The sequence below is a fragment of the Epinephelus moara genome, chromosome 11, assembly GCF_006386435.1.
Source record: "Epinephelus moara isolate mb chromosome 11, YSFRI_EMoa_1.0, whole genome shotgun sequence".
NCBI classification, from domain to species: Eukaryota; Metazoa; Chordata; class Actinopteri; order Perciformes; family Serranidae; genus Epinephelus; species Epinephelus moara.
Window position 1 is genome coordinate 12,687,559 of NC_065516.1, and position 15,130 is coordinate 12,702,688.

The following is a 15,130-nucleotide window of genomic DNA, read 5'->3' on the forward strand; positions in this document are numbered from 1 at the left end:
GAGTTTCATGCAGATCGGTCAAACTTCCTAGGAAGAGATCGATTTTAAGTGTTTTTCAAAAAATTCAAAATGGCGGAAAATCTATATAACCGGGAGTTATGGGTTCTTGGGGCAAATCTGTTTCTCATGAGGAGAGGCATCTCTGTGCAAAGTTTCATGTCTCTACGACATACGGGGCATGAGATATGCCCATTCAGAGTTTGCAATTTCTGGCTATAGCGCCCCCCTTTGGCCAATTGATGTAATATTGCTTCATCCGCATCCTCCCATGACCCTCTACCACTGTGCCAAATTTCACATGGATTGACCAACTCAGTGAGGAGAAAAACGTGGAACAGACACACACACACACCCACAGAGTTTTCGTCATTATATAATAAGATAAATTGGAACGCAGCTGTCAGTGTCAGTGATGTTCAGGTGGGAGCAATGATAAATAGAGACCTAAACAACAAATGTAAGTGGAAACCAGAGCTGTGTCCCAAGTCCATACAATATATTGAGTCTGCAGACATGGATGTACTTTGTTCAAACTAGAAAAGTCACAAAATTAAAAAGTCAAAGAGCAGCTGCTTCACTAGCGACGAACTAAAGGACTAAATATAATGAAGCTATTTTCTAGCCAGCTACATGGATAAACAGACCAAAGGCAATTCATCTCTTACCTGTGCAATTCCTGCACCCATCTGCCCACTTCCGATGACTGTTACATGCTTAATAACAACATTTCTGACAGCTGAAGAGGAAAAACCTCTGCAGATCTGGTGAATGGAGAAAGCCATGATGATCAGCCTGCTGCAGGACTTTAGGACTTAAACAGACCCAGGCACAGGCTTCATACTTATGCAAACTGTATGTTGACTTTGTAAAGTCAAATGTACACAAGGCGAGTGAAGTATGAGACAACAGGCCCCAGGGCACAGAAATGCAAAAGAGCCCACCACCTCTCCAACAGACACCACCAACACTATTTCCATTTTACTAACCTTTTTTTTTTCTTTTTGAAAGATCCCGGACAAGCCCCCAAATATGTTGCGTCCCCACCNAAAGAGCCCACCACCTCTCCCAACAGACACCACCAACACTATTTCCATTTTACTAACTTTTTTTTTTTCTTTTTGAAAGATCCCGGACAAGCCCCCAAATATGTTGCGTCCCCACCTGAGGTCTAGGGGATGGGGGGAGTAACACCATGAAATAGAGGGATCTTTCAAAAGAAGGAAAAGGCAGCCAAACAAATATCTGGTTAAAAGGAAGTTTATTTACAACAAAAATGTGCAAACAAGGACCACCAACGAAAAACGGGTTCCAAAAGGGAACCAGATCGCCTATCAGGGAAACACACAAAAACAGAAAAGATTAACCACAGCCAGCAATTGTATCACAACACTCTCAACTGTTACGCACGTCTTAATGACAACTCTGTCACAGCCTGTTGGCTCACTGGCAGCGGCACTATGCTGATGAGGAGTGATGGGGATCAGCTGTACACTGAAAGAAAGACAGGGAAAAACAGAAAACACAGCCCAAAACACACAGGCATGTAACACTGACCATTTAGAGTTTGTAAGTTAGGAATTCAAATAAACACAAGAAGTTTGTGCTCTAGAGAAAGGATCAGCACTCAGTGAATAACCTCCTAAGCCCTATAATAAGCTATTATGGCAAGGCTTAACTATACAGACCAGTGAGCAATGATAACTAACATGTCTTTGGGGTCATCAGGTGGGAACCTCTTTTCACCAGTGTTTCGTCTAGTTGGTCCCACGACACCTCCAGGACGCTAGACAGTGATCTCTGGCGTCCCAGAGACACTCCCCTAATGCCGGGTCTCACTGCTCCCCGCACCAACCGAACAACCTCCTTTAACTTACCTATACTACCACAGAGGAGGTAGACCCAGGGAAGGAAGCCTTGTTAGGCCAAAAAAAAACCCCGCCGGGTTAGGCTGTACAGTTTACCTCCCCAAGACGAGCCCTCACAACAATTTCTACCTCACCTATACTACCACAGAGGAGGTAGGCCCAGGGAGAGCCTAATTAAGGCTTTAACACTCCTCCGCCAGGTTAGGCTTTACAGTCTACCTCCCCAAGATGAGCCCTTAAAACAACCTCCTATTCCTTACTTAAACATGGCTTTCTCAGCCCAAACAGCACTAGCCTGGCGTTGCCAGACCCAATTCACAAAACGCGAATGGGTGTTGACACGGAGTGTACATTTCCTCTATTCCCGGGGGGCGGTATCAACGGCTGTCACTCAAAGTGCCCCTTCACGCAATTGGAAAGACGGAAAACCAATCAGAGTAAATGAAACGTGTGTCGTAGGCTAGCACAACGCCACTGTAAACAGACCAGCAAGCAAGTGCATCGTGCAGCAGAGATGAGCTGTGATGATGTCTGGGAAAGAGTGTTGCTGTCTTTGCGGATTTCCTCCTCACTGTGGACTCCGAGTTGCATGGCTGTGATTCCCAGCTTGGTCGCTTCCCTGACCTGCTCCTCCATGAGAGCAACTAGTGGAAAAACAACAATAGCCACTGGGTTTTCACTGAGTCCCATCTTTTTCCCGATCAATTAAACTTTTACCAAGCCCCGTAGGAAGGACGGCAAACACGTCCTTTTTTTCAATAAAAGCTTTCAGTGCAGCCGTTTGTTCTGCTTTTATAGAAAATGTACATTCCAGTTCGTTCAACACATTTACCATCGCAGTTTCAAAATCATGTTGGTTGTTTACGAAATGCATTCACTCCGCTCCTTGTCCCTCCTATTCTGATGACGTGCACGCCCCAAAGTAATAAACGGTTGTGATTGGCCCGGTAAGCTTTAACCGATGCCAGAATGCGCCTTTATGATTGCTTGGCCAGAGAACAGGCTACCTAAAGTCATTACACATGCACAGAAACCATACAGGCGCACACAGTGAAATACATTAATAATAATAAAGCACTTAACCAACATATAGACCCACACACCCACTGAATAAATTGGATTTGTTTTTCACTCACCATTGACGTTATTTCTTTAAGAGGAAAGTATCGCTCCTTGCAGCCCTGTGCTTTAACCTTTAACGAGTTGCCACACATTTCTTTCCCAGAGGTGCTTTGGTCCCATGGTGTGATTGGCTAGTCAGTAAGGTGGGAAAAAGACGATCTGAGATGGCTTTCCATTGGCCTTAACTGTATGCTGGTGCATATAGCCTTGGCCTTCTCCATGGGTGCTTGGGCGTCCATGCACCCATGGAATTGGCGCCTATGCCTGGTATACAGTTAATACCGTGATACCGCCAGAGCCTGGATAGATCAGTCCAGACTGATGGATTGTTAAACTCCTAAGGCTACTGTGCTCATTATGTCATAACTCCGCTATATCTTTACATAGCAAATAGTAGGCCTAGTTGCTGCTATATTCATGTTCTGAATGTTGTGTATTGTACCTTCAGCATTGTGAGAGGGTGCATTTGGCCTTGGAGGAGGTTTGCGCTTTCCGAGTACCCTTCTAGTTGTAAATTTAATACCTACTGTAAGACATCACTTTGGATTGAGGTCATTTCTGATAGATATTCTACAGTAACTCCAAAAAAAGTTTTATCTTCCATCTCAAGTGATATTGTTGTTAGATTTCAAATATTAATTTGACTGATGTTAGCAGATATAAGAAGCATTCACATTTCATGTTAAATATCACCAAGGTCTGTATGTGTGTCTACACAGCAGTCAACACCTTTCACACTGACAACAAGAAGAGACACCAGACACAAGTAATTCAGTCAGATTTAATCTATAATCTTCTATCACAAAAGAAGTCATTCAGTGGACATGCATAAGATAATGAAATGACAGATAAAAGCCAATCTTGATAAGACAAGGTAAGCCTTATTTATCCCCAGAGGAAAAATTCAGATGTTGCAGCAGGACAAGAAATTGAAATAATTTCAGATAAACAAAATAAGAGGTACAGCAAGTATACGAGTAAAGGTAAATAGAAAAAAAGAACTAGAGCCAACTAAAGCAATTAAAGACAAAGTTACAAGTTAAAGTGAGAAGTTAGGAATTATAGAAGGCACAAGCACTGTTTTTTATCAGTGCTGGATGGCTTGTTTTCTGAGTAAATTACTTGTACTTGTAGAATCCCTCTCCTGTCTTTCTGCCCAATTTGCCCTCTGCAACCATTTTGGTGAACAGTTCAGGTGGGGTAAAGAGTGGGTGGTCAGGAATCGCAACATGAAGACCTAGATGTGCAATAACAAAAAGGAATAGGGTTTTTGATTTAATTTATAAGTTCATTTGAATTATCTTTGTTTCTCCTTCCTTGCAGCTGTTTCATATTATCACCCCCTTAAAAATTAAAGCCATATCCTTTGGTGGAGGAAGTATTGAGATCCTTTACTTAAGTAAAAGTACTACTATTCTGTTAAAAGTAAAAGCCCTGAATTGAAATGTTACTTAAGTAAAAGTATGCAAGTATGATCAGAGAAATAAACTTAAAGGGGAACTAATGTTTTTTCAACCTGGGCCCTATTTTACGATCTAGGGCTGCAGAGTGTAAAATCATCCACACTGTCAGCTGTACAGAATGTACTGTAAGTATGGCTAATTTTCAACCAGCTCTGTGTTGTTGCAACATTAAACGAGCTAACATTAAATGAGCTGGGAGAGGAGGGGCCAACTTTGAATGTTGTGTTTCTAAATTGCAACAAATCCTACTTATTCTGCTTACTTGAGTAAATGCTCTTGTACTGTACTGAAGTTTCACCACTAGTTAGACCTATATTTTTAACATTATTTTACTCACTATCAATGATGGACTTCATAGTGTCTAGTCCGATATGATCCATGAGCTCAAAGGGTCCCATGGGATTCCCAAGACCAAGTTTAATGACGGTGTCGATGTCCTCTATGGATCCGTGACCTGATGGAGAAAAGAGCAAAACATAACTGTAACCATGCAAAGCTGCAAAATCAACCAAAAACTACAACTACAGGGATACTGAACTCAGGCACTGCCAATTTGAGCTAACGTTTGTGGAGTAAAACAGAGTAAAAGTGTAGTATATTTCTTTTGTCAACTGTTAAGCTTTACAAGGACTCACTGGTGACCACCTTGAGTCCACCAAAATGCCGCAAGTGGCCTCTTGCATGCTCCTGTGGTATATAAAACAAGTGCCCTTTACTGTGGCTCAGTGTGCAAGAAAATGTGTTTAAGTTTCCTCTAGGGTGCTTTTCCAGCGGACAATATGTAATGCAGTGTCCTACATCCTAGGGAACTTTCTATGTGCTGGTGGTGATCCACCAAATGCAGCTGATGCAGTTTTTTTGTTTTGGCAACTGCTCCTGAGACACTGCAAGACCTACTGATTTTCTGTATGCCCTACAAGCCAGGTTGAGTTAAAAGGTAAATCTTGATTGTTTTTTCTGTTGAACCTATCTCGACAATTTCTGTTTCGTTCTCTTTGGCAGCACCTGTGATAAGCGGTAATGACAGTGTATTTGTTGGCAGACTAATTCCAAGTTCATACTTCCCATGTTAACCAATTGGGCTGATCGAACTGGACGCAGCGCAGCACTGAGTGATTCTCGCAAGAAAGCACACTCATAATCTATTACGAACGATATGAAGGATATATTAGATATGATATGAATGACCTGATTCTCATAAGGCTTGAAACAGGCCAGGAATTGTTTTTTATAGCACCCTGTCTTATTAGCCCTGCAGCTGGCGAGATGAAAGGTTGCCATAGCATAAACTGCGTCTGTGTTTGCGTGTCTGTGTGCATGTGTTTCGGTATGTGTGAGAGCAGATTAGTATTGGCTGTGCACCAAATGTGAGAGTGCCACAGACACCTACTCAGTAATACAGTGGAAACCACTTACCAGTCCCTCCAGGATGTTGTAATGCTGCAATTGCAATGCAAATTCAGCCAGTCCTCATTAATTCTGTGCAACCTTGCAATTTTATCCAATCACAGCAACTAAGGCTGTGCAATTAATCGTCTGGTGATCGCGATTACGATTTTGAGGTCAAACGATTTCAAAATTAATGAAATCGAGGGTAAACGATTTTTGGTCACAGACACCTGGTGATGTTATTTTTGTCTTCTACGGAAGACGCGCATGCGCAATACCGCCCTCTCCTCTCCTCTTTTCACTCTAAGTGCCAGTGAAGTAGGTGAACTATGAATAATGCGAGGGGCAGGTGATCGCGGAAGATTTCAAAAACAGCGTGCGGAAAATATCAGAGGGAGAGCGAGAGAAGTTGGTCTGTGTGTGTGTGTGTGTGTGTGTGTGTGTGTGTGTGTGTGTGTGTGTGTGTGTGTGTGTGTAGGCACGTCTGTGTGTGTGTGTGTGTGTGTGTGTGTGAGCAGAGGAGAATTGTAAACACGCAACCATGTAGAGACAGAAATGACATGCCGTTGTGTAAACAATATAAGTCATCCCGTGCGCCGCATAATCGTGATTTCAATTTTGACCAAAATAATCGTGATTATGATTTTTTCCATAATTGAGCTGCATTGCAAATTTGACGATTTAAAATGGGTAAAATCTTATTTCATTTTAGAGCTGTGTTTAGTGTATTGATTTGCATAGCCTGTCTTTCTTTCTCTATTTATCATGAGACTCCTGCTGCAGGACAAGAGCTCACACACACACAGTGACAGGGCTAACTGTAAGCATCACATGAGAAGGAGAGGAGTGTGCGCTTTACAGTGAATAAAGACGCGTGTGTCGGTGGGAATGTGAGGTGCTACCGGTCCAGCTGTGGATAACTGCTGTAACATTTCACCGTGCAGAAGAGACTGCGGTGCAGTGCCGCTATCTTCAGAAAGAGCGAGCATGTGTCCGTCTTGCTGAGGTTGGGATGTGTGAACAGTTAAATCATTCCATGATCAGAAATCATGGATTACCAGAACCATTCGGAATCATGGACAATTAGCCACCTTATTCCTGAGGGCACTACTGTAGAAATGATTATGTGAGAAAGCGGAAGTAGCAGTAAGCTAGTTAGTCCCATAGACTGTCTGTGGTTTGTCCCAGTGGCTACTCTTGGTGGCTGACAGCCAACGCTGGTTCTTTTCAAAAGTAATTTGCCTTCAGTTTAGCAAATACTGATTTATTTTTTTAACAAATATTTAACCTATGTTAACTTAGTTGTTGTTGACTTAGTTAATGTTACCTGTTGCACTGTCAGTGTCTGTAACGACTAACAACCAGTCTAAGCTAAATTTTTGTCTTCAGCAACTGTCTGTTGAATATGTAACCAGGACAAAAAGGGATTGTTCTTGTTGCCAAAGGTACCACTGATACGAGAAATAAAACCACAAGAGTTTCACAAGACATAGCGAAAAAGTATTAAATCAGAATTTGCAGAAGAGAATGATAAGGCATCAGCCAATGATGTAAGAAGACACAAAAAGGAGTAAATTACTGCACACAAGTTAAAGGAGCTGATGGGATCCATTTCACTAGAGTTGTACCAAGTATTACTTTCATGTGACAAATAAATGATGACGATTGAACCTAAAAAGGGAATTTGAATGGGTACTTACCTGTTCACCTGAAAACAAGAAAATAGTTAACTCAAAAAGAAAAAGCTAAAATAACCAAGTCTAACCTGTTAAATTAAAAGCTGTTAACAAAGGAAAATGTAGACCGATTCTAATTTAAATAACCATATAACCTGAACTAGACTGACGGGATTTTTTAGTAAACTTATAGAACCTTCTCCAACGGAGAAATGATAAACAAAGGGGGTATAAGTAAAACGTATTCACCTTCTACATGTGAATATTTTGTATGTGCACTTAAAGTGTGTATTTTATTATTAATTGTCAGTAAACTGTTGACTTGTTCGTGTAAAGGTTTTAGTTTCTGTTTCTCTTCTATTTTATTTAGCTCAACCACTGTCTTTGATACAGAGATAAAGAAACTGAAAAAAAGATAAAGCCTCTGTTAATTCCTCTCAAAATGACTGAGGTTATTTTGCGGTCTTGTTTTTTAACTTAAAATCCCTAAAAAAAAATACACTTGGTGAAATAAGTACTAAACATTTTTTCATTAATCATATTTCCAGTGCAGCTATTCACAAGAAATTTACAGCAGACATTGATATTAACTATTATATTAAAACTACACATAAAGATGTGATAACATTTTAGTCCATAAAAAAGTAACGTGCAATAAAGTGACTGAAATGTATTTGATCCTTGATGGAAAAGCCTCAAACTACTGTAGGTGTGGTATTTTTAAGGTCATATGCAGAGCTATTTCTCCTCCAAACATTGCCCCACTGTAGTTGTAGATATTTTATCATGGTTAATAATCTCAATACACAAACTGTGGCAATTTTACTATTGATATCACTGTATACATACCCCTCTCATGCAGCTTCATGGCATCCACTAGGTAGGGAGTATATAGGCGGTTTACAATGAATCCAGGTGTATCCTGATAAACGAGATGTTGGGTGCTGCTGAGTGATCTGTAATATTTTTAAGAGACTATAGTTGTAATGGAATTATACAGCAAATCTTACCTTGCAGGACACTGGTATTTTTCCAAGACTTTTGCTGAAGTTTAGGAGGGAATCTAAAGTCTCTTGGCTTGTTTCTGAGGTTGCGATGACCTGTGAAAGATTGATACATAAGCAACTTTGATTCTCTGTGTTCTCAGGGGTTTCCTGATATGGTTTTGATTGCTTGATTTGATCTGAGGCTTTACTGTCTTCACAATTTATTGTTTCTTATCTGTGAAATACAAGTAAATACAAGCTTCATTTCCACTGAGAGAAATGGTGTCAATATACAGAAACAGACAGGAGGTCTGCATCACCGCCACGCTCAGCGTTAGGATGGGCGAGTTCAACGTTGCGTAAACAAAGGGGGTGTTTTGAAAACACCCCCATTTTCACAGGTAACTTAGCCTGTCCCTCCCGCCGCAGGAAATAATGCATTAAACCTGGAAAGCTATTGATGTAGCACTTTTCTCCTTATGAAAGTAACACGAGATTATTCGACCAGTGAGAATTTGGTCAGATGAGAGCATATCGACCAAATAATCGACCAGGAGACTACAGCCCTAATTTTTATCTGCTTCTGAAACGTGCTGCAGTGCATCTGCTGAAATTGTCTAAAGTGGTGGCCGCCTGGCTGACATTTGCACTCTACTGAGTGCACTTTTCTAGTCTTGTTTTAACCTGAATTTAAAAGCCTAATCAAGCAAGAGTAAGTAAGCTTTAGCAAGTTGCCCTATAGAAATCATATCTAGATCTGCAACGATCAGTCAATTAGTTGTCAACCACTGAGTTAATATCCTCCTAATTTGATATACAATTAATCTGTTTGAATACTTTTGTTATCAACTGCTTTAAGACGTTTTAACAGTTTGTGGCTGAGGAGATTCACAAAAAAAATGTAATTATGTAACGGATAACATAACATGTGGTTTACAGTATATAACAAGTACAGCCAGAGGAGGTTTGTTCAAATTAAATTGCTACAATTGACTTACACGTTAGGCACTGGCACTTTAAAGGAGACCTATTATGCTTTTTGGGGTTTTCCCTCTTTTTTAGTGTGTTATAAAGTATTTTTCTGCCTCTATAAGGTCTACTAAGCAAAAAAAAAAGTCCAGGCTAAAGGCAGCTCTCTTATATAAGACGGCTACATAATAAAAACTTACGACTGAGGAGAAATGTCCAGCTCCAGTGTTTGTTTCGAAGCGGCTTTGGAGTCTGTGGGCTCGTGTTTCTTCACTCAAATTAATAATAGCGGACAGTCACAGTCTTTAGCTTTAGCCTCTGTTGTTGTTTTGAGGCAACCTCCAGAGGTGAAGTCAGATAAGGTAAGGGATGTGACGTTTCCAATTCACTCTCTAAGCGTTGCACCAATCAGAACAGACTGAGCAAGCTGACCAATAGGGATGTAACGATACCAGAAACTCACAATACGATATTACCACGATAAAGAGTCCACGGTACGATATATATCACAATAGTTATACAAGGGGAAAATTTATTGTTAAAAATAGCTATTTTATTCAAAAATAGTGCATGTACACTGTACAGCATGTTATTTGTAACTTGGAAGCATATCATAAACAAATCAACACACAGTTGAACATGTGCTTTCATTTCCCCCCATTACTGCTAGGCAGGCAGACATTAAAGTGCCATAACAAAGTCATGTCAATTAAAACTATAGTGACAGAATATGAAAATGGAAACATTCAGTATTTTCTAACCTACTCTGAACAAAAGTAGTGTAGTACTATTACTAGAAAGTCATCTGAATGACATCAAATTATGAGGATAGAGTAGTCTTAATATTCATCAAATATACAGAACGTAGAACAATCAGACCCTGCAACAACAACAAAATTAACAAATTAGAAATAATGTAAACTCAATAACACACAATCCCTCACTCACAGACATACACAGAGAGACAGAGAGAGAGAGAGAGAGACAGAGCGAGAGAGAGAGGTGGGTAGAGATGTGTGTAAAAGAAAACCAAAATAAATAAAGCCCAGCCATTTCCCTGGAAGTCATAGAAAAACTCAAAAACACACATTCACTTAGTTTGTTCACGCCAGGTTGACAATCTTGACATCAAGGAGACCCTAACACTTTCTCAGAACAGGAGATGAGGAGAGGAAAGCTGTGCTCCTGCGCTTTCATGTGATATGCGTGGCATTTCTGTGCGACCCTGCATTCGCGAGTAATCCATCCAAAAGTAATGTGTGTGCAAAGCTGTATGAAAGCTTTGTTATACATTATTTTAGTGTAACTTTATCATTTTTTTTTTCACTGTGAAAACTTTGGACTACCGACAAGTGCTTGGTCTTGTCGGAAAGCCACGATTCCGCTGTTTCACGTGATATGTGTGGCTTGTCGCTATGACGAACAGTCGCGGAGAAATTCCACAGAGAAGAACAATCAATTTCCTTACTTTTATTCGCTGTTTCCTCTGGTCACGCACAGGTCAGAGTCGGAGGCTGAGAGGCTGAGCTGCACGAGTCTGCTCTCACCTGCGCGCGCAGTTGCATGCAAAGGATTATGGGGAATGTAATCGCACAGTCATACATACCGGCTCTGTAGGAGAACACAGCTATACAACTACTGTGGCATTCCCACGACGGTATCGAGAATTTATTTTATCGCGACACCGCGAAATTCGATATATCATTACATGCCTACTGACCAATCAGAGCAGACTGGGCTGCTGGGGAGGCGGGACATAAGCTCAAACACAGCATTTCAGACAGGTGCTGCAGCAGTGAGCAGTACAAGACAAATAATGTGTGTTTTGAACAGTAAAGCACATAAATCTATTCCACTAGACCCCAATATTACATAATTATATGAATATGACCCTGAAAAAAAGCATAATAGGTTCACTTTAACTGATGCATCTCAAATAGAGATCATATTTCAACAGCATGCACTGCATGTGGAGCTGCGACTAACTGCTGGAGTGACTTCGATTCGGGGCGTACCTCTACAAGCTTCATGATGGTGACCGGATTGAAAAAGTGAAGGCCACCGAATCTATCCAACCTGCTGGTGGAGCTGGCAATGTCGGTAATGGGAATGGAGGATGTGTTGCTGGCAAAGATTGTGAGTCTAAAACAAGTGCAGAAAACAGTACATAAGACATCGTACAGATAGCAGTTAATAAAAAAAGCAGACTTGTGACATTCAGAACTTTCCATTTCATTGTCCTTTAAGAAGATCACCACATGTAATATACTGTATGTCCTCTTCCCTCCCAGACCTGGGAGGGAAGAGGGAACATATTTAAATCTATAAAGAATGTGCAGTGAGAAGTTGCGCCTCATGCAATCTTTAGACCTGGTGTACACTCAGTTTTTGCTGAGAGAGCTGTGGTCTTGGATTTGGAAATTAACATGAGTTTATTCTGTGTTTTTAAATACTGGTAACTGCAGTAGAAACATGCTTTCAGTAACAACACACATACAGCACCATGAAACCCAGAACAAACAGCAATCAGCCTCTAATGTAACACCTTTATAAATGTATTAATGACCCAGAAATGGGACAGTGCTTACGCTGGTGCCAGCTTGTCAAGCCAACCAAAGAGATCCTGTTTGATTTTTAGATTTTCCACAATGGCCTCCACCACAATATCCGTGTCCTGAACTACAGACTCCGCATCTGTTGATGTTGACACATTCTGCATGACCATCTGAATAAACTCCTCACCTGCCTGAAACAAACACGAATGTGTCATCATGTCCCATTAACAACTCACACTTCACTCTCTCATTGTTTTGCTTTGATTTTGTCTGGCTGTCTTCTGTGTCTCACCTCTGGCTGATCAGCAAACTTCTTCTTCACCACTCTTTTAAGGTTCCCTTCAATTCCTTTGATAGCCTTTTTGAGGATGTCGTCATTTATGTCCACCAGCGCCACTGAGTGGCCAGTTGATGCTGCAGTCTTTGAGAAAGAAATTAATTCAAGATAAATAGGAACGCAGCTGTCAGTGTCAGTGATGTTGAGGTGGGAGCGAACGCAGCTGTCAGTGTCAGTGATGTTGAGGTGGGAGCAGTGATAAATAGGGACTACCTCCTCTGTGTAGATCATCTTCCACTGTTCCACTGTGCCTCACTGCTTTTACTGACTTTACCTCCTTAATGCACCTCTGCAAGGGTGATCTGTCAATACTTCTGCCACTGATATGATTTTCCACCCTTGGCATTAGGGCTGGGCGATATAGACAAAAATTCAAATCTCGTCCACAGAACGAAGCTGCACGCTTACATTTTCTGAATGAAATTAAACAGGCTGCAGTGAGAGTCTCTCTCCACTGGATATTTAAAAATAGTGGGTTTGTGCATTTAGTCCTTCTCATGCAAGCTCAGGGGTTTAGTGTTGCTGTAGCCTGACGCTAAGCAATCTTTTTCTTTTCTCCGGGTGAGGATTAGAATATATGCAGTTCACATAACTCGGCCAAAATGAATATATACTGTATGTGTCTATCGCACATCGCACATGTTAAAGTATGTAATCTCGCAAAATCAAACTCATTTCCTCCAAAATAAGGTAATGTTTAAACTAAGAGACCCGCCTTGCCTCAAACACATTTTTATACGTGTTAATAATATCGAACGGCCAACGAGATTGTTTTCAACCTTATATTATAAGCGAGTAGCCATAGCCCAAAGACTCAAGCCCATCGCGGATTCAGCGGCTGCCAACCACTTGTCAAAGTGTCCACAGAGCAGGGGCTCTTTGGCCAAAACAAGAGACTTTCCGCCGCCTAAAATCACCGACGTGTGAGGACCACCTAAAGGATACCGCCTTCAGGCTCCACTGTCCCTCACCGCTGCGTTCCAGTTTGTATCACCCTGCTGGAAGGCCGTGAAGTGAAGCCGGGAGTCGCCAGCGGCAGTTTGGGTTCCTCAGAGAAACGTCAGCCCTAGCCAACTCTGCTCAAAGTAGGCCAAATCCCCGTCACCTGATGCAGCCGCTGTGTTGTGATAAGAGTTGATGTCAAATAGGAGACTTAGTTATTTTGATCTAATTTAGGTTTTGTTAGGTAATCTATAGTCACATACTCTCTCTCACTATCGCCAAACTACATAACTGACAAAAGTGTTACCTCTTGTCTTAATCCATTTATGCATACTGTTGATTTTGTGTTATTTCATATCATCCTCATTTACTATTCATTTACTCAGTTGTTAAAACATTTAGCCTAAATAAATCTTCATTTATCGCCAAGTCATTGTCCATGGATATTTCTGTTGAGCAGGAACTAAGATCACTGTATAGAGAATTCATAACCCAGGTATTGAGATTGATTCATTATTGATAAGTGTACTGACAAATTAATAATTGGTTTCCAGAGTTATGAATTTGATTAGTCGCTTCCCTCCATAATTATCATTTGTTCCAGCCTCCATTAAGCTGTTGAATAATGTTAAAAAGTAGTGCAATAGAGCAACCAGCAGCGTGCATTAAACACACGGCACTTTAGCACTCAGCACTTTTTCTTGCACTTTAGACATCTCTGTATGTTTCTGTGTTGTGATTGTTAAATGTAGTCCATGTCTGTTTTATGTGATAGAACTGTCATTGTAATGATGTGTCCCTGTGATGATGTTTTTATCTTGTCCTGTGAAGCAATGAAATGTAGCACTGTGCCCAAGATGAATTTCCCTCAGGGGACAATAAAGTTTACCTTACCTTACCTGTGCAAACAATTTCTAAAGGTATTGCTCCTACACAAAAAACAGATTTTATGTGTAAATATAATACTTTCACAATACTAATAATAATCTTGTGTGCGTCTCTCCATCACAGATAGAAAAGATTGGTGCTTACTGAATTTATGGTCACATTTAAACAAATGTGCACAGTCACCTAGAAACGGGGGGGTGGGTCAACTTTCACACTGTAGCTCATCTTACCCCACCTTCCCCCACCGTGTTCACACTGGAAAAGTCACAAATATAAAAGTCAAAGAGCAGCAGTTTCACTAGCCAACAACTAAAGGACTAAGTATAATGAAGATGTGTGCTGGCTAGCTAAATGGATAAACAGAGACCAAAGGCATTTTGCCTCTTACCTGTGCAATTCCTGCACCCAACTGCCCACTTCCAATGACTGTTACATGCTTAATAACGGCATTCCTGACAGCTGAAGAGGAAAAACCTCTGCAGATCTGGTGAATGAAGAAAGCCATGATGTGTCAGCGTGCTGCTAGACCTCAGGACAATAACAGGTTCCGGCACTCGGGCTTTGTTACGTGAACTAAGTACATACTGTAAGATCACTTTAAGGCAGAATGAATAGGCCCTTTAAGGCCAATGTCACAGTGACGTCATTTTAATAGCTGGAGGCAAAACACAGACTCCCAACAACAGGGCTGTAGGCTACAGAGGAGTCTTCAAAATGTTGTCTTGTTGTGTTATTGGGTACCAGGGTAGGAGTCATGTCGTCGTCCTCCTCCTCCTCCTCCGCTTATCCGGGTCCGGGTCGCAGGGGCAGCAGCCTCAGCAAAGAAGCCCAGACAGTCCTCTCCCCAGCCACTTCCGTCAGCTCTTCTGCGGGAACCCCGAGGCGTTCCCAGGCCAGCCGGGTGATGTAGTCCCTCCAGCGTGTCCTGGGGCGGCCCC

At 41.3% G+C, this 15,130-nt stretch overlaps 3 protein-coding genes across 5 annotated transcripts in view; 1 reads left to right on the forward strand and 2 right to left on the reverse strand.

The window, feature by feature from the left end:
• The window catches only part of LOC126397389 (hydroxyacyl-coenzyme A dehydrogenase, mitochondrial-like), a 21,200-nt gene extending 20,245 nt beyond the window's left edge, over positions 1–955 (reverse strand). Inside the window, exon 1 of one of the 2 annotated variants that reach the window (XM_050056113.1) lies at positions 666–955. In XM_050056113.1, coding sequence (XP_049912070.1) covers positions 666–782 — 117 coding nt within the window. In that variant the 5' untranslated portion in view covers positions 783–955. The remainder of the gene's footprint in view (positions 1–665) is intronic. The other variant, XM_050056114.1, reaches the window with a different exon arrangement.
• LOC126397387 (coiled-coil domain-containing protein 106-like) overlaps positions 1–15,130 on the forward strand; it is a 68,989-nt gene that overhangs the window by 37,698 nt on the left and 16,161 nt on the right. The window lies entirely within an intron of this gene.
• LOC126397390 (hydroxyacyl-coenzyme A dehydrogenase, mitochondrial-like) lies at positions 3,755–14,751 on the reverse strand. The gene is made up of 8 exons (XM_050056115.1): positions 14,581–14,751; positions 12,318–12,446; positions 12,059–12,216; positions 11,486–11,612; positions 8,526–8,615; positions 8,365–8,437; positions 4,788–4,904; positions 3,755–4,224 (listed from the first exon to the last, which is right to left on the reverse strand). Exons 1-8 carry the CDS (start codon positions 14,695–14,697, stop codon positions 4,106–4,108), a joined length of 930 nt encoding a protein of 309 aa, XP_049912072.1. The 5' UTR covers positions 14,698–14,751; the 3' UTR covers positions 3,755–4,105.